This window comes from Sus scrofa, chromosome 8, assembly GCF_054392235.1.
Source record: "Sus scrofa isolate SSC_HxYL_T2T_F1_AM1 chromosome 8, Sscrofa_HxYL_maternal_Yorkshire_Landrace_v2.0, whole genome shotgun sequence".
NCBI classification, from domain to species: Eukaryota; Metazoa; Chordata; class Mammalia; order Artiodactyla; family Suidae; genus Sus; species Sus scrofa.
Window position 1 is genome coordinate 134,752,469 of NC_139390.1, and position 19,081 is coordinate 134,771,549.

At 33.3% G+C, this 19,081-nt stretch overlaps 1 protein-coding gene across 18 annotated transcripts in view; it reads right to left on the minus strand.

Moving 5' to 3' along the window:
• The window catches only part of CCSER1 (coiled-coil serine rich protein 1), a 1,212,324-nt gene that overhangs the window by 559,931 nt on the left and 633,312 nt on the right, over positions 1-19,081 (minus strand). For 11 of the 18 annotated variants that reach the window (XR_014813354.1, XM_021100737.2, XM_021100742.2 and 8 more), the window contains one exon: positions 10,309-10,386. The exons of the other annotated variants lie outside the window; for them this stretch is intronic. Coding sequence is in view for 10 of the 11 variants with exons in the window: in XM_021100737.2 (XP_020956396.2) it covers positions 10,309-10,386 (78 nt within the window). In the remaining variant the exon portion in view is untranslated. The remainder of the gene's footprint in view (positions 1-10,308; positions 10,387-19,081) is intronic. 18 annotated transcript variants of the gene reach the window in all.

The window sequence follows — 19,081 nt, forward strand, 5'->3', positions numbered from 1 at the left end:
ACAAAAACTTGGGATCTGAGCCCATTTGCAACCTATAGCACAGCTCAGGGCAATGTTGGATTCCTGACCTACTGAGTGAGGCCAGGGATAGAACCTGCATCCTCATGAATACCAGTTGAATTGTTTCTGCTGCACCACAACAGGAACACCCAAGGATATAGAAACCTTCATTTCCATCTTAGCTGGAAATTTTCTGCCTGATATAAAGAAAATTGAAAATAATATAATTGATAAGCAGGTCAGTCCCTTGATAGCATTCAGGCTACAACCAAATTCTCTGAGGAATTAGAAAAAAATTGTTTTTCAAATCTTTGCAAAACCAGAGTTGTAGCTCTAGAAACAATCTATCCTTTTTTATTAGAAATCCCCTATTCATGTCCTTGCAAAAGAATAAGGACATTGGAAACAGTACTATTCCGTGCTTTAAAAATGAGGAAAATTTAAATAATAATTATTATTTAAATAATTATTCCAGACCTTCAATAATAGGCAAATATAGCCCCAAACTCCATTTTGGAGAAAATTTGGATAATTTCACTGTGCTTTTGAGATGTAAATTTTCTACTACATCCTGAAAATTTTCTACCCCATCTTCTCTAGGACCCAAGAACCAATATTTGAAATGTAAAATTTAGGGAGATGTTTCTCATCAGAGAGAGAAAAAAAAAGGAATTATCTGGAAAATGAAGCTTGGCAAACTGAATGTGAATAATTTGATATAACCTTCAGAGAAATCATGGCAAAGGCTCATGTATAGACAACTTTCCATGCTTATCAATATGTGGTCCACTCAGAATGTTTTACCTGAACATCTGATAACATCAGAGACATTCACACAGCAAAAGACTCTGAGCCTAACATCTAGGAATCTTGATTGGCTCTTCCTTGAACTCACAAACTGTTACAGATTGTTCTAATTATTAACCTTTTTATCCCCTCCTTTCTTACTTCTTTCATTTGCTCCTCCGTCTTTCTTTTTAGTAGAAATGCCTCTACTAATTACCTAATTGCTAGCATTATACACCCTAATATACACAGCCTATACACAGCCTCCTGAAATGAGACACAACTATTTAACTGGACTGACCTATTCCCAAGACTAAGACACTGGTTAGATGAAAGAATGGACCAAATTATCAACTCAGCTTCTGGATCATGGAACTTCTTGGGGAAGTTTTAAAGACAGGATTGACTAGAGCAGAATTTGACACTCTAAAATTGTTTCTTTGACATAAGGATCATCTTAAGATGATTCTTTTTAAGAAACTGCAGACAGGAGAAGTTCTGAAAACTGAGTAGATATTTATAAGGGAAGTCTCTATTTGTGAGGGTGTCTTCCTTTCTGTATCCAGGAGGATGACTAGATCTCTGGAAACTTTTATCAGTTGAGAAGGCACCAACTTAAATATGCTTATCAACCATACCCTTGTTTACTCTGATTTTCCTAGTAAGTTCCCATTACTGGCCTCTCCGATCCACGACATCTTTCTTTTGACTTTAACTAGAGATGGTGTTTAAGATAATAGTTTGGGGCATTTGGGAGAGTTAACGCAGTTATACTGTCCATCTCCCATCTATACTGGATATACATGTCACTAAACATGTTTTTGTTTTTCTCTTATTACTCTGTTTTATAACAGGGTCTCAGACAAGAACCTAGAAGGGCAGACGGAAAATTATTTTTCTTCCTTTACACGAGTATTCTCAAGTCCACAGTATGAGTCAAGTAGCTAAGGAACTTTTAGATAAAGACGAGTTTGCATGATTTTGATAGATTTTATCCTTTTTTGTGCTACTAAAATCAAGTTGCAAGTAAGAGGACTGTTCGAGAACAGCAGATATCACAAGAAAACTAAAGGGAAAAAAGTGAAGAAATGAAGGAATTTAATTAAGTAAGTCTGATGGCCTGATTTAAAAAGAGGTTCAACCACAACAAACTAGAAAACAGAACAAAAAATAAAGTACTGTCACATCCTCATGGTAAGGTAAAGATTGTTATCATTATCATTTCAATCTAGAATGTATGTTTTTATGATTTCTGCATATTGAAAAATCATGTTTTAGAGAGAAAATGTGACTATTATCTTTAAAAAACATTTAAATATTAATTTATAATAAATATAATTTGGTCACAAATATACTAAGCCAATAGTTGTATAAATCCAATTCAACCATATTAAAATTCGAATAACCATTTTTTAAATTTTATTTATTTATTTTTCTTGGGCTGCTCCCGCAGCATGTGGAGGTTCCCAAGCTAGGGGTCGAATGGGAGCCGTAGCCACCAGCCTACACCACAGCAACTGCGGGATCCGAGCTGCATCTTCGACCTAAACCACAGCTCACGGCAAAGCCGGATCCCTAACCCACTGAGCAAGGCCAGGGATATCGAACCTGCAATCTCATGGTTCTTGGATTTGTTAACCACTGTGCCACAACGGGAACTCCCGAATAACCATTTTAAACATATTAGTGTATAATATAATTTGTTTTAATTCTTATTATGTACATACAAAAGTTAATGAGTTTGTATAAAATCCTACCTTTTATAATAAGTACAATGTAGTTAATAAAAGTAGATTTATTTTTTATTTTTTTGTACCTGTGTCATGCAGGTATTTTTTTGTGTGTGTTGAGAATCTGTTTTTTTTGTGTGTATATATATATTTATAGAAATATTTTTATATTTCTATTATAAGGATAAATTTGTGTACATAAATATTTAAAGAATAGATTTACTTTTGCAGATTGTTCCTGATTGTGGACCACATTGAAGGAAGCCATTAATCAATTAATGGCTAGAAATCAATTACTATAAATTCCCAAAGATTTACATTGAATAAACACTTGAGCAAAATCTTAGAACTCAAATACAAATTGTGGTTGGCTACAATTGCACAATTCACTGTAAGTAGACATTGAGAGATGCTCTTAGTGCATACATTGTGTTTTCTTTCAAAGGGTGGTAAAAATTCCTTCAGAAGGGACCCTCTCTCATTCAATACCACTTAGCACACTGGAAAATACTAAAAAACACTTCTAAAGTTTTCTAAGGAAAGTATTTGAAATTTTGAAGTAAGACTTCCTATAGAAATGAAAATCTATAAGATGAAAAAGTGAGTAGGATAAATTTTGTTTGACCAATAGCTACTTTTCTTCCCTCTTATCAACACTCACAGAATCAACAATCTTCAGCAAATATGATCATCACTATTACTAGCTGAAGTGGAGCAAAATATACTATCCCAAAATATGCATCATTGGCAAATGGGTTATCTTTAGCTGTTGATTTTTAAGAAAAAGGGGGAGAAGCTCTAAAAAAAAAAAAAAAAAACCCACAACTGTGAGGATACCCTTTGTAAGAAGAATTTACATTTTTAAGGGAAAAATCCATTTATAAGAGCATCTCTCTGTACCAGAAAGATGACAAAATTTCTAGAAACTTCTATCAATGAAATTAAATCAGTTTACATCTGCATTAACACCCATACCTTTGCTGACTGTGTTTTCCCTGGTAAACTTCCATGACTGCTCTCCCCACACCCATCTTCTTTTGCCTTCAGGTGGAAGAGGTATTTAAGGTGGTAGTTTGGGCCATTTCAAGGAATTATTGTTTTCCTGGATATCTCCAATTATACTGGAGGTATACTTGTTACTAAATTTTTTTGTTTGTCTCTCAAGTTACTCTTATTATTGGAGGTGGGGAGGGGAGCCTCAGAAAAGAGGAGTAGAGGGAAGGTTATTTTTCCTCCCCTACATAATTTAAACTACATAAAATATTTGTGGGTATGCTCTTTTGTTTTATGTTAATGAATATTTTTATAAGACTAAGAGTTTTTCATAGTTAACACGCAGCCTTGCTATTTTCCCCATAATAATTTCAACCAGAAATTCACGTAACAAAAGGATTGTCATCTAACTAATACCAATTCTATGTGGTCAGAGCTGAATTAAAGACCTGGAGATATTCCAGAAATTATCTAGCTCCTAGTTAAAGATTCATTCAGTTTTAAAAATATTGAAAAGAATCATTCAGTGCAATACTGTTAAGGACAACTGCATGCTGTCACTCATGTTTTAAAATCACTGGCTATCTATGTGAATTTGCATTTAATACATCTTCTAAAAGACAGAAAGTAGTAGTTGCAAGATATTATCTGTAACAAAGCTATATAGCCTAAAAATGTAAGGTAGCGATATGAATGTCTACATGATTTTTGTCAATAAAGTAAAATAATGCATACTGATTTGTTACAGATTTTTAAGATTATAAAACAGTAGTCTTTTAATCTATTCATTTAATTTTTACCAAGTAATTACTGAGTGCTTTATTTGTTTACCTCTAGTGGCACAAATCTAATAAATGAGACATGCTAATATACAATGAAGTCTAATTATACTTTTTAAAATTATCATTCAACTCTGCCTGGACTAAAGAGAAAGAAGGTAGAGAGAGAGAGAAAGAGAGAAAGAAAGAGAGAAAGAGAGACAGAGAGAGAGAGAGAGAGAGAAAGAGAGAAAGAAAGAGAGAAAGAGAGACAGGGAGAGAGAGAGAGAGAGAGAAAGAAAGAAAGAAAGAAAGAAAGAAAGAAAGAAAGAAAGAAAGAAAGAAAGAAAGAAAAGAAAGAAAGAAAAGCAAATATAATTGACATAGTGTAGCTGACTTGACCCAGCTTTCTTCTCTGCGCTATGCTAAACAAATATGATTAAGAGGCTGAGCAAGCTGTTCTCTCAGGTGGTCTGTGTCCCCCGTGTGAGTCCCTTGGTGCACTGGGTCTGATTCTAGGGCTTAATGGTCAAGAACGATTTTGTTTTTCTGTTGTTGTTTTTCATACTGTAAGACCTTTAAATGAAGCCAGCTATTCTTACCTAGGGCTTCAGCAAAGATAAATCAATCTGTTCTTACTGACTGAGGGTCTTTGAGGGTTTTTCAAGGAGCACATCACAAAAGCATTTCTGACAAAAGGTGATTTCAGACCTGCGAAAACGATTGTATTTAAAATTTCTGATCATAGTTCTGGATCCCACTCCCACATTCACAATTATCTCTTTCCTATGACTTTTTTTTTTTTCTTCCCCTGCTGTGCTTTTTAGGGCCTTACTTGTGGCATATGGAGATTCCCAGGCTAGGGGTATAATCAGAGCTACAGCTGCCGGCCTACACCACAGCCACAGCAACATCAGATCTGAGCCACATGTGTGACCTACACCACAGCTCACAGCAACGCCAAATCCTTAACCCACTGAGCAAGGCCAAGGATCAAAGCCGCCACCTCATGGTTCCTAGTTGGATTTGCTTCTGCTGTGCAACAACAGGAACACCTGTGCTTTTTTTTTTTTTTTTTACATTGCACTTAGAAACTTCTAAAATACCATATACTTATTTATTGTATCTATTGTTTATTATAAGTATGCTCTCAAAAACACAAGCTCCATGGGATAATAATTATTTTTTGTTTAAAAGCTTCCAAGGGGCACTTAGTAATAATATTTGTTGAATGAATACACATGTGGATTTTCAAAAGTGATGTTCTTAAAAATGGATAAGCTGTGATTCCCCCATCAAATATTAGCAAGCATCTGAGCAGAACCTTTTTAACAGTGTTTTTAATAAGTGTTCCTGTCTGAATTTGTTATCCTTATTGAAATGTGAAAAATTGTAGTTCAAAAGAAAAAAACTGAATGATCTATTCCAGATTAAGCCTGATTTTTCTTTCTTTCTTCCCCCCCCCCCTCTTTTTAGGGCTGCACCCATGACAGTGGAAGAGTTCTCAGGTTAGGGGTTGAACTGGAGCTACAGCTGCCGGCCTACACCACAGCCACAGCAATTCGGGATCCAAACCACTACTCAGAGCAACTCTAGATCCCTTAACCACTAAGCAAGGCCAGGGATCGAACCTGCATCCTCATGGATACTAGTCCGATTCACTTCTGCTATGCCACAGTGGGAACTCCAGCCTGATTTTTTTTTTTAATTTGTAAAAATAAACATAAATACCTGAAATAAGTAAATGTAAAAACAGAAGCATATTGGGGGAAGGCACTCATCTACTAAATGCTGGGGACACACTGACCTAAGATCAGGAGAAGCACTGAATTAAAGAAGGATATAACAACTACATCCAAATAGATTTAACAAACTACACTTTATTAGGAGCTGGATGTAAAAGCCTAATTGATAGTTATTCAATTCTTAAACTATGTATTAGCATAACACAAATAGCTAATAAAACAATTAGAGTAAAAACTTATCATTCTTATTCCTTATGTGATAAATTATTTTCATATTTTCTAGAACTCCCAGTACACTAATAACTATACCAGGAGGGTCTCCAAAATTAAATCTAAGAAATGTAGCAGAGATTGAGCGTATACAGATAATTATTTTGAGTTGTTTTAAATGTGAATTCATAATACACTGCCTATGTGGCAAGATGCAGTGAAAACTCCACCCTTTGGTAAATGTATTAAAATACTTAGGAAACACATAGTTGTGTTAAACATACATTTCCAAGCTGATTTATATTTCATTCATACGTAATTTAGTCAATTTTAAATAGCCAAATGAAAACCATTAATGATATTTATACTACCAGTTATTAATAATAATATTTGATGACATATCTGGTAACTTGAAAACTCAAAGAAAATATGAACAAAACATTCCTAGTTTGATGCTAGTAAACACTAATAAATGATAATAAAAGGAAGAACTTCACAACGTTAGAGCCTTTTGCCTCTAAGAGCAATACAGAAATCCTGTGACTGTTCTGATTCAAGTTCAGGCATTAATTGAACAGAGGAAATTTAAGCTTAAGGTCAATCAGCCACGTTTAAAAAGATAATCCTTGGTAGAACCTCAAAAGGAAGATCAAAAAACTATCTGTAGAGATATCAAATTAATAAAAGTTCCTGACTTTTCTCACCATCATAATATAAAATTTTCACTGTATCATTTTGATTAATCATTCTCAATTATTTTGAGCAAAATGTTATCTGCAGTAGTTCAAACTATAAAATGTTTACAGGCAACATATGTGCCTTGTTGAAATATTTATGTAGTTGATGTAATCAAAAGAATCTTGTCTACCTCTTAATGTAATCTTATAATCAGAAACATTGCTACCTGACTGCATCTATTCATCTTCTATCCTGTTTTAATAACACAAGTGACACCTAAGAAATTATTCTTTGATCTTTCAATAATCTAAGCCTGTGCAGACAGAGGAGGGTGAAAGAGGTTAAATTGGCATTGATTATTTAAGACACATTCATCATTTATTTAACCATCTCCCTCATCACAAGAACTACTGTGTTTATGGGCCCTTGCTGAGACACTCTGAATTTATTTTAAATAATTCTTGCCGTGTGCATTAGAAATCAGAGCACATGGTGCTCTAACATCAGTTTCAAGTCTCCTGATAAATCTGTTTCAGGCTGAAAGTTGTTTATTGTACAAACCTTTGAACTTACTCACTGTAGCAGATTTTCACACATTCCTTTTAATAGTTTTCATTATAATTAATATCTTTTGGGCATTCTATTTCCTATCTTAAGATGTGTAGCAACAGCTATCTTCCCAAGGAAAATACACTAATGAGTACTTGTAGTCTCTTACATACTGACATTCGTGTAATCGCAACATGATCCATAATGATTTGTGAAGAATAATTTGTAGCTAATTTTGACAGCTTAAGAAAGAAAGAATATAAAAATTATCCACAATGTTCAATATTTTTACAAAATTATTTTCTTCTGAAAAACACTATCGCAAATTGTAAATAAATATGTATGTATGTGGATATATATTTATTTGTGAAAAAATAAAATGTCAGGCTATTTCCTGAGAAAATGTGAGGAAAATATTATAAATCAAAGGATAATAAAATACGCTTATTTTGTATAAAATAAAAAAAGCTATTTGTAAATAGATATTGAAAAATGTAGAAAATATATTTCTGTCATTAAAAAAGTTATACTATTGATGAATAACATTCTAAACAATCACAAAATTCTCACTTTTAAAATGCTTTACTTATGTATAATTTATTTAAAATATTTCTCTCACCAGTTTTTTCCATACAGTTGCCCTAAGATCTATTAATGACAGTTACATATAGTTACTGGCACAAGATTCTATACATGTATCTTTGGTAATTAACTTGCTGATTTTGATGATTATGTCCTAGAATATATCATCAGGAAGTGTAAAATACGAAATCTTTAGATCATATTATTATATGTTAATTATTATGCAAATCATAACAGATATTTGAACAATAGAATCATTTAAGGACTCTCTACCAAGAAATTATTATTCTTAATCTTAATTTTAAACAGTAAAATACATTAAGTTCTCAAGTCAGATATGGGAAAAAATCTAGGAACAATGAATAATTAATTATGATCATAGTTTTATTTTTAATTTTTGCTTATACATTTAGAATTAATATAAGAATTTTTTTTAGAAACAAGAGTAGTGTGGATATAGATAGGCAAATACCTAAGAAGTTGCTAGTAGCCATGGCTTAGCTATCTCCGTACGGATATCATTCATTTCTTAGCAACCATTTCTCAGCAACCATTTCTCACCAGCTGTCACCAATAGTTATGGATTATTTACATTCTATTTAAAAATTGTCATTTAAAAATTTAGAATTTAGTCCCCCAAACACCATTTTCTTAAACTAAGATGGAATATTTGAGTCTAAATGCATAGGTATTTTCCTTTTTCCCTTGGATACATCACTTTTTTCTTCTTTTTTCTTTTTTTAAAGATTAGACTTCCACAAAGAATGTGTAGTAGTTAACAAGAGACTTCACTTTTTTGAAACTCAATTAACTTGTTTGAAAATTGAGGGCATTGAATTAGGTGGATTCTAAGTGTACCTGTAGTCCTGGTGTTGCATGAATTTATTATATTGGAATAAGATTTAGCGAACACTGTAGATTTATCACTCTTACTGGACAATTCTCTGGCTTGCAGATTTAAAAATACATAAGTTGTTATTTATATAATACATACTGGTTTTATATCCTAGGAACTTATATGCAAATAATATATGTTAAAAAATTTAAACAGGAAACTTCCTCCAAAACAGATTTAAAAAATCAATTATTGTGGTAAATCCTCTTTAGCCTAATAAAAATAATTTATTTATAAAAGTATGAAACATTAACACCATTTAAATAATATTTAGCACTAGCGTTCAAGAAACATTGTAGTCACAATATTGATATCTAGAATAAGCATTAAATAAATGTAACAGAATAACTCAAAAGTGAAGTATAGCTCAATGTTTTTCACATTAAAAAACAATTTTTATAAGTGATCTGAAAATAATTTTTTTCTGGAATTCAAAACTTTGGTATATTTCCTAATAGACATGAACAGCTTTATGTTAAATATATTAATATACTCTGAAAGGCAACATAAAGGAACATCCATATTTATGTTATAAATGTAACAGCATACAACATTTATCATTATATCCCTTTATAAATCCAAATGATATTTATACTACCAACACTTTTCAATAAAGTGATAAAATATCAATAACTGTTTCTAAAGAGAAGAGAGGTCTCACAAATGTTACATCAAAGATAAAGAAGACAATTCCTTTATATTTTCATCAAAAGGAAATTTAAAGTCATGAACTTAGGCAAAGTGAAAATATTATAGCTTTGTTTAAGAAAAGATAGGTAGTTGAACCAAAGTTGTCCAAAATCATATAGCGTTACCAGAAGACATTTTGTATGAAAACATGTTTTACAATCCTACTTTCCACAGTGTAATAATTATTTCACTCTAAGAAAAAAAAAAAGTAAACTTTCTGCAGCCCTTATTGAAGCCCAAAAGTTAAAATAGTACTGTAAATTTCTCTGCAAAGTTATGTTTCCTTTTATGTGCCAGAATATAGAAACGATGTGCTGGGCCCTTCATCACTGCAAACATAACAACTTTATTAAACTATTAGTCAATATATTAGTACTTTCTTAAAAATAAAGTGTGCTCGTATTCTAATACGACTCTTCCACATGTCTGCAAATTCGCTAATTCAAAAGACTGTATTAGAGATGTTGGTTTAAAGAAATTAATAAGATATTGGTATGCGAGTCGGTGCCTGTAATTATCTTTTTCAGTTCCAGACGGTATTTGGGGATTATTTAAGAGCAAAAGATGAATGGTGCACCACTAAATCCTACTAAATCAATGCATGGGCACAGCAGCAGCAGAGGTAAATAAGCTGTAGAGGTCTGGATACCAATAAAAAAAGAGATAAAAAATGGTTTTATATAGCTACTTACATCATAGCCTAGAAGTTCAGTTTGTGTGGATTTATCTACTCTTGAAGCAAAAGCCTTCTGTAAATGCTGAACTTTTTCCTGGAAAAAAAAAAAAAAAAAGCAAAACCAAAAATACGTTGTTGGTGAATCATGTGCTTCTACACTAATATTCCCCACTTATTAAGTTTCGATTACTGTACAATTCATGATTATCTATGTATAGACTTTGCTCTGGTGGTGCTCTGCATGTCAGCTTAAACAATCAGAACTTTAATTTTCAGGCCATCATGACTCCATCTTTGGCATTTCTTCTTTTAGTACAGGAACCACTGAGTCAGACCCACAGTTCAATGCTAGAGACATGATTTGCTTAAATCCAACATCAAATGCTTATATTGTATTTCCTGTTAGATGTTTCTTTTGTAAATTAAATTGATAGATTTTACTGATCTTGTTTCAGAGCCTTTACATTTAAAATCTAAAACATTTTCAATAAATAATATCATCCAGTGGATTCCATGTAGTTTATTTTTAATTCATTTTTTTTTCCTTGTAATTCTCTCTTTCTGCATTCTACACATTTCAGGAACCCATCCTTTAAAGAATTTGACATGAATCCAATCCTGTTATAACTAAAGGAGTCAAGCATGAAGGAATTTTGGGATGTCCTATCTCAAATGCAAATATACTAATTCTGATCCCCTAATGTGACTGGGCTTCTGGCTGGGGTCCTCCTATTTCTAAATATCATTTAAAATAAAAGGGGCTCTTGAACATAATTATTAGCACATGTTCGTTGCATACCAGCCCCAGTTGGGAGTGCTGTACCCACATGCTCACATCTCATCTTGTGATTTTTACTTCTAATTACCACCACCCATTTCCAATGAGAACAATACAGTTTACAAGGTTTAAATAACTTAAGTTTCCCAAGAAATTCTGGTTATTCCACTAGATGCTGTTTTTGCCTTAAGATGATTTGAAGAATTTATTTTTTGCTGCTTGCTCAATAAAATAGTCATATAATACTTTATTGATAAAAGCTGTGATTTCATTCAGAGTTTTCCAGGAAGGGACAGTGGTCATCACATATCCCACCACCAAAAACTCCAATCATACAAAACTTATGTTTCCTCCTCTCCCCACTTCTCCTCTGCTACCTCTCCCCTCCCCACTCGCCCTCTCTTTCACTTAAGTTCTTCCTGAGACTTAAAGTTATCCCAGTTGTTTAACAAAGTACATATATAATTTAGGTAAACATAATTTGACATTGAAATATGTAAAAGAAATACTTCATAGACTATTAATGTCTCAACCTTCTACCTTCCTTATTACAAAATTCTAGGGCTGCTGTTCAGAGAAAAATGAAATGGATATTGGATAATTCAAGAAGATGCAATATGAAAAGGGAAGATTTCAATTGTTTGGAAAGAATACGTGAATATGTGGCTACATCTTCCAAAATAAATTTAAAATGAGAAGTGCCAAGTTGTGTTTATTTAGACTTCGAGTGAAATGGGGGAAGAGAGAAAAAAGGTAGTAATAGGTAAAGGAGCCAATAACATTTGCTATCAATAAACAGTGGTTTAGAAAAATTTCTGAAATATGTTGGAATTATAAGTATTAGAAAAATACATTATAAATCTGTAGGTATATAAATGTTTGTATATTGAATCAGAAACTATGGTCTAACGCACAAAGTGGGGAGGAATAGATAGCAAATGCTTCTGTTATGCTTCCTTCATATTTAAATTTTCAAAGGGCTTCTACCATAAAGATGGGAGTTGTAAAGGACTGGTAAACTCTGGTTCATTGGTCTGAGTTTTAAGACTAGAGAAATTCAAATCAAGATAAATGGAAAACTCAAAAAGCTTCATTAACCAATAGCCTAATCAAAGCAAAACAAACCCTAAATCAAGAATGATTATCTTTGAAAATTAAAAAAAAAACCCAGACATTTCTAATGAAATTCATTGCTATTCCCTTTTGCAGGCATTTCCACAATAAATATATCATATTTGAATTATTATGCACACCTTTGTATGACATATTTAAGTGTGGAGAGTAAATTAAATCCTTCCAATAGACTTAGGTGCATAAAATTAAGAATTATACAACTCAACAGCAAAAAAACCCAACAACCCCACTGAAAAATGGGCAGAAGACCTGAATAGACATTTCCCCAAAAATATATGCAGATGGCCAACAAGCACATCAAAAAATGCTTAACTTCACTAATCATTAGAAAAATACAAGTCAAAACTACTATGAGGTACCACCTCACACCAGTCAGAAAGGCCATCATTAGTAAGTCAACAAATAATAAATGCAGGAGAGGATGTGGAGAAAAGAGTACCCTCCTTCACTGTTGGTGGGAATGTAAATTGGTACAACCACTATGGAAAACAGTATGGGGGTACGTCAGGAAACTAAATATACAACTTCCATATGACCCAGCAATCCCACTCTTGGGCATATATCTGGACAAAACTTTCTTTGAAAAAGATATGCATCCCTGTGTTCATTGCAGCACTATTCACAACAGCCAAGACATGGAAAAAATCTAAATGTCCATCAACAGATGAATAGATTAGGAAAATGTGGTAAATATACACAATGGAATATTACTCAGCCATAAAAAAGAACAGAATAATGCCATTTGCAGCAACATGGATGGAACTAGAGACTCTCATACTAAGCGAAACATGTCAGAAAGAGAAAGAGAGATACCATACATCACTCATATCTGGAATCTAATATACAGCACAAATAAACCTTTCCACAGAAAAGAAACACATGGACTTGGAAAACAGACTTGTAGTTGTCAAGTGGGAGGGGGACAGAATGGGATAGACTGGGAGTTTGGGGTTAATAAATGCAAAATATTGCCTTTGGAGTGGAAAGCAGTAAGATCCTGCTGTATAGCACAGGGAACAATATATAGTCACTTGTGATGGAACATGATGGAGGATAATGTGAGAAAATATATTTTTATATGTGACTGGGTCACTTTGCTGTAAGTAGGAATTTACAGAACACTGTAAATCAACTATAATAGAAAAAATAAAAATCATAAAAAAATTTAAAAAATACAAAAAAAATTTTCAACTTCCACTTACAAGTATAATAAATTTAGAATAGCTATTAAAAATTTTTAATTTAGTTTGTTAGGAAAAAACATGAAACTTTATGATAATTTCTCAGAGTGAGAAAATTAAACAAAGACTATATAATTGTTGGGAGACAAGTCTAAATGGTTCTCTTGAATTTCTGTCAGAGAAGTGGGTATTTATGGATTGATAAATTTAATATACAATAACATTATAGGTAATCAAACAGAAAATCTACCATGAAACATAACTATTACTGGCTGATGGAATTGCAGAAAATTTTTCTTATGTAAGAAATGACTAGGAGGAGTTCCTGTTGTGGTGCAGTGGAAGTGAATCTGACTAGGACCCATGAGGTTGCGGGTTTGATCCTCGGCCTTGCTCAGTGGGTTAAGGATCCAGCATTTCCATGAGATGTGGTGTAGGTCGCAGACGTGGCTCAGATCTGGCGTTGCTGTGGCTCTGGGGTAGGCCAGCAGCTGCAGCTCCGATTCAACCCCTAGCCAGGGAAACTCCGTATGTAGTGGGTGCGGCCCTAAAAAAAAAAAAGAAAAAGAAATGACTATAACTTGTATGTATACATATATATTACACACACACACACACACATATAAAGGAATAGAAACAAACCATCAATGTATTTTCATTTCCACACTGATTTAATAAACATTTTGATTAAAATAGATTTATTTCAGTGTAGAGAAATAGACATTTCACCTTCTTGATGCAAATGTGTTTGCACACCTTAATTAATCTGTAACTTTTATGAAATGCATACTGTGGGTATTGTTCAAGGCACAAGGGATTTATAGGGGAAAAAAGTATACTCCTTTTATAAAGAAACTTCCAGTGTGGAAAGAGAAATCAAAGACAAGCAGTACGCAATACTTAAGGTTAAGGTACTATAGAGGAGCTGGCACTATATGTACATATGGTGTATTGGAGAGGAAACATATTGGAGAGTTAACTGGAAATCAGAAGCTACTGACATCCTGGCTAAGAGGAGAAAAATGATTATTGGACAACTTGGAGAGGAAAGGATATTAGACCTTTCTCAGGCAATGCCACTGGAAAACATTTAGAAGACTTAGAGACCCTGACAAAGATATATATAAATAGCTACTAGTTCCAACTTGCCTAAGGAGAGACAATAAAAGGGACAAGAGTGAGAAATGAAACCCAAGTAGTAAATCAAGGCCATGCCAGAAAAGGACAGAATTCTATACCAGAGGATTTGAGTTATCTTAATTTTGGAAATACTGTTTTATAATTAAAAGCCATAGAACACTTTAATTAAATTATGACAGATTTTTTAAATACTTCATTTTACAAGGAATCAACATGGAGAAGAGAAACAGTTGAAGCCCACTGAACTGTATTTTTCTGGACCATCGATTAATTCATTCATACATGTTATTTAAGGCAGCTCTCCTTCAGTATTTTCCTGTGTAAGCAGATATTCCAATTCCTTCTTTAACCTCTCTCAGAGGGATCGAGGAGTATTACAAACCACTCAACTTTTGGTAGATAAAATCTTATAAATAAATTTATACCCTGGACAAAAGGATAATCACCTTTAAGTTGATTATTTCACCAAGAAATAACATCAATACTTCTTAACATAACACACTCTTTATTTTTTTTCACTCAAGGCTAGTAAAACATATGTGTGTTTAGAATTAACCCAAAGAAAAATGACTAACGTATTCTGTGGAAAAATGTCACCAAAATGGGATGATAAAGAGGAATTTCATCATTTTTTTTTTTGCTGTTATTTTATACTGCTGACCAATCTGACTTGAATACGGCAAATTTTTGAATTTTACATAATATTGCTGTATGAAAAAATATATATGCTTTTCTCTTCAAATTTCCGAATAATTTCATCTGACATTATGAGTAATGTAACATCTGTCTAAGTCAGCTACCATAAATAAGGACATATAAACCAAAGAAAACATACATAGTTTACAAACCAAGAGTAGTTATATTCACATTCCCTCTTACTATCTTTACCACCACAATTATTACGAAAAATAATAGAAGCCATTAGCAGGATGCAGTTATATGCCAGGCACTGTACCAAGTGATTTATATGAACACTCTCAAAAACACACAATGTCTGTTACTGGCCCTTTTCAGAAGAACAGGAAAATGGTACCTAGAAAGTTGAAATCAGTTGCTAAAGGTCACACAGGCTACTAAGTGAAACAGCCACGCTGAAAAACTTATCTGTTTTCAAACCCTGATATCATTTCTATAAAGATATTCTGACTCTGAAAAAGCTTGCAAGTGCTTACAAGTTGCTTCCACTTCACATATGCAAAGATACAAACATACACAGCTAGTATGATAATAAAACTGCTTGATGTTCATCCAGTCTATATTCTCTTGCAGACCCTTAAGTCACTCTGATCTACTGTGACAACAATTTAAGAATGCTTAGGATGTATCAGTTTATTTCCTGAAAGAGCTACAATTTCACCAAATATCCATGGCTGTAATCAGCAGTGCATTTTAGAGCATGAGTCAGGAATAAAATGATGAAGTTAATACTGAGGTATAACAGAGCATTGAAACAAGTGAAAAAGCAAACTGAAATAACAACTAAATATTGAAAGGCATGAAATCCTTTAGCAGTATAATCAGTTCAAGCAGAATAATCTAAAAGTGTATTTTTCCTAAGCTTGAGGCATCATTTCTGGGGTGTGTGTGCTTTATGCCTGTAGAGTCATAGAATCTGCCTCTGTAATATCTGCTGTCCATATGGGAAGGCTAGTTCTAATTTCTTAAAAATGTTATAAAGAATCATGCATACCTATTAGATGCCTAATCATAAATACATAATAGGTACCACCGATATATGTGTTTTTTGCACTTTGTGTGTGCACGACTGTGCATGTCACTGAAGAAGGATTGAGAAGAAGTAAATGTGGTTAAAAAAAGACAAAACAATGACAAAGCCAGTATAACTGGTTTTAAAATAAACCCTCAAGTCATTAAGGAGACTAAGGATACTGGCATTTATTTATGATTATTTTAGAACTGAATTGTATTTATTTACATTATAAGATACTATGTTAACTAAAAATTATAAATACTTAAAATTCTAATTTTATTAATCTCCAATAATTTTTACTTTAGATATTAATATACATTCCCATCTCCTTCAACTTTTAAAAATTACGCATGTAAAGTGCAATAAACAAATTGGAAAGAAAATATTAAATAATCCTAAGAAATAACCTGTTTATCTTAAATTATTTTAATTACCTATACAGAAGTTGGTGAAATCCGAGATGGAAAGGAATCAATTTTTTAAAAAACAGAACAAAAGGGCCTACTTGCAGTAGTTTAGAATCTATTATAAAAAGAGGAGTTGTGGCACAGTAGTTAACAAATCCGACTAGGAACCATGAGGTTGCGAGTTCGATCCCTGGCCTTGCTCAGTGGGTTAAGGATCTGGCGTTGCCATGAGCTGTGGTGTAGGTCGAAGACGCGGCTCAGATCCTGTGCTGCTGTGGCTCTGGCATAGGCTGGTGGCTACAGCTCTGATTAGACCCCTAGCCTGGGAACCTCCATATGCTGCAGGAGCAGCCCTAGAAAAGGCAAAAAGACAAAAAAAAAAAAAAAGAAAAGAAAAGAAAAAAAAAAAGAAAAAAGAAATGTACTCATCAATAAAATTAACAGAGGCTTATATAAGAAATATTAGTAATAGTGATTATAGCACCATTATATGACCATATATCTAAGGCTGTGTTATTATCCAAAATCTTCAAAAGAAAGGTGTGCAAAGAGTAAATTTGAATTAGGAAAAGGAATATATTAAAAATATATAAAGAACATAAAAGACTTTTTAAAATAGTATAATCCTAAATTTATATTCTAAAGCATGGATCTAAAGATTAAGTTTATGGAAAGAAAAATAGTGTTAAAATATTGACACTCTATAATAGGAGAAAAGCTAACTTTTAAAATTGAAAAGCAATGTAATGCAAGAAAATTCCCTGTTCCGAGTTAAATTTAATCTAGAATCAGGTGGGTGAAAAGGAATTTGAACATTGTCTTATAATGGATGTTAATGTCAATAATATATTATTTAAATAGAAAAAATAAAAATGAGAAAAATCACTGGAATTTCTTAATTTTGCCAAGTCCAAGGATCAGCTCAAGAATGAAAAGGTGGTATTATAGAGCTCATTGATTATTATTTTCATCCACCATTAATGAGGATGAATCACTAAAGACAGCAGCAGAAATATCAACAAGTACAACAGTGACCGACCAAATCAAACCACCTCACATCGAACACAAATTTTTTTGGAATTGTCACAGATATGAAAATGTATCAGTATTTCCTCACTTGTTTGTTACAGAAAATTGCTACCATATAACAAAACAAAGGGAGAGTAACACTATGCAGTCATCACCCAAGTTCAACAACAGAGACCAGAATTTCAATAAACAGTGTTCATATTAACTACATCCTTATGCACTGGTCAGTACTGTCCTTCAACGTGGATCAGAGACATTGTATGAGAGGACCCTGTTCTGGCCATCTTCCCACTATGCCCTGTCCATGGGGAGAGGATTCTGTAGAGATAAGGGAAAGTGCCGCAATCAAAGCCCTATTTCCCTCCCCGCAACCACACTCCAGAACCCTGGAATTCACTGCCTGGTTTAGAACATGACCGAGGTCCTTCCACCTGAGGGTCGCCCAGGGTATGGCCAAAGGACAGTAGGGCTGATCACACACGTGCTCATGAGGATTTAAGGGGCAGAACCTAGGGTAGTAAAGGACCAGGGTAGGCTAGAGCAAGAGCTGGCTCTCTCCACATTGTCACGTTCCTGTACAAAATGCTATGGAGTCCCCCCACATATGCAATTTGAAAATAGTTCTCCAAGTCATTACCAGAGTATCGAGACAGGATAAAGAGAACACATTTTATTGAGCAGTCTTGACGCTTGATTTAGAAGTTAAACCTTTAGTCATACATTCTCTGAGCCCCCATTCGTGTTTTTGCCCGAGTCTCACTAATGCTAGTACATGCCTTCTGGGTTTTGGTCACCATGCCTCAAGGAACTTTTGAAAAAGTTGCAGAAAAGGGCAAAGGGATAAGGAGTTTATTTTATAATTGAAAAATGGGTCAAAAATATAAAGACAAACAGGAAGAGGAAATGTCAGTAAATCAATAAAAAAATCTAGCTAACATATTTATTTTCATCTTATTTTATGATACCTAAGCTCATTGGAAATTTATTGACATCCTCTATACAACCCACCCCTTTAGATTGCATTGGAGGTGATTTTTTTTGTTCAAAAAATAAGAGGACATATCATTACACAGCATATTTTAAATTAATGGAGCTCATAAGAGATTGTATAAACTGCACATATACTTAGATATAGGAAGAGTTTAGATCACTTAAGGAAAAGAAAGGTGGATCAAAAATGTAAATTAGGATTTCTTCTATCTTTAGAGACAAATTAATGGAGATACTTGTACACAGATAACTGCATATAATATTCTAGATGTAAGTATATGAACTTTTCTCCCCCCAAGAATTGAATAATGCTTTGTTTCACATTCCAATAATAGTATTCTAGTTTTCAGATTTTTTCAAAGAGCACATATATAAATACCAGTTCAGCAGTGGTAGATGAAACAAATACATATTTAATT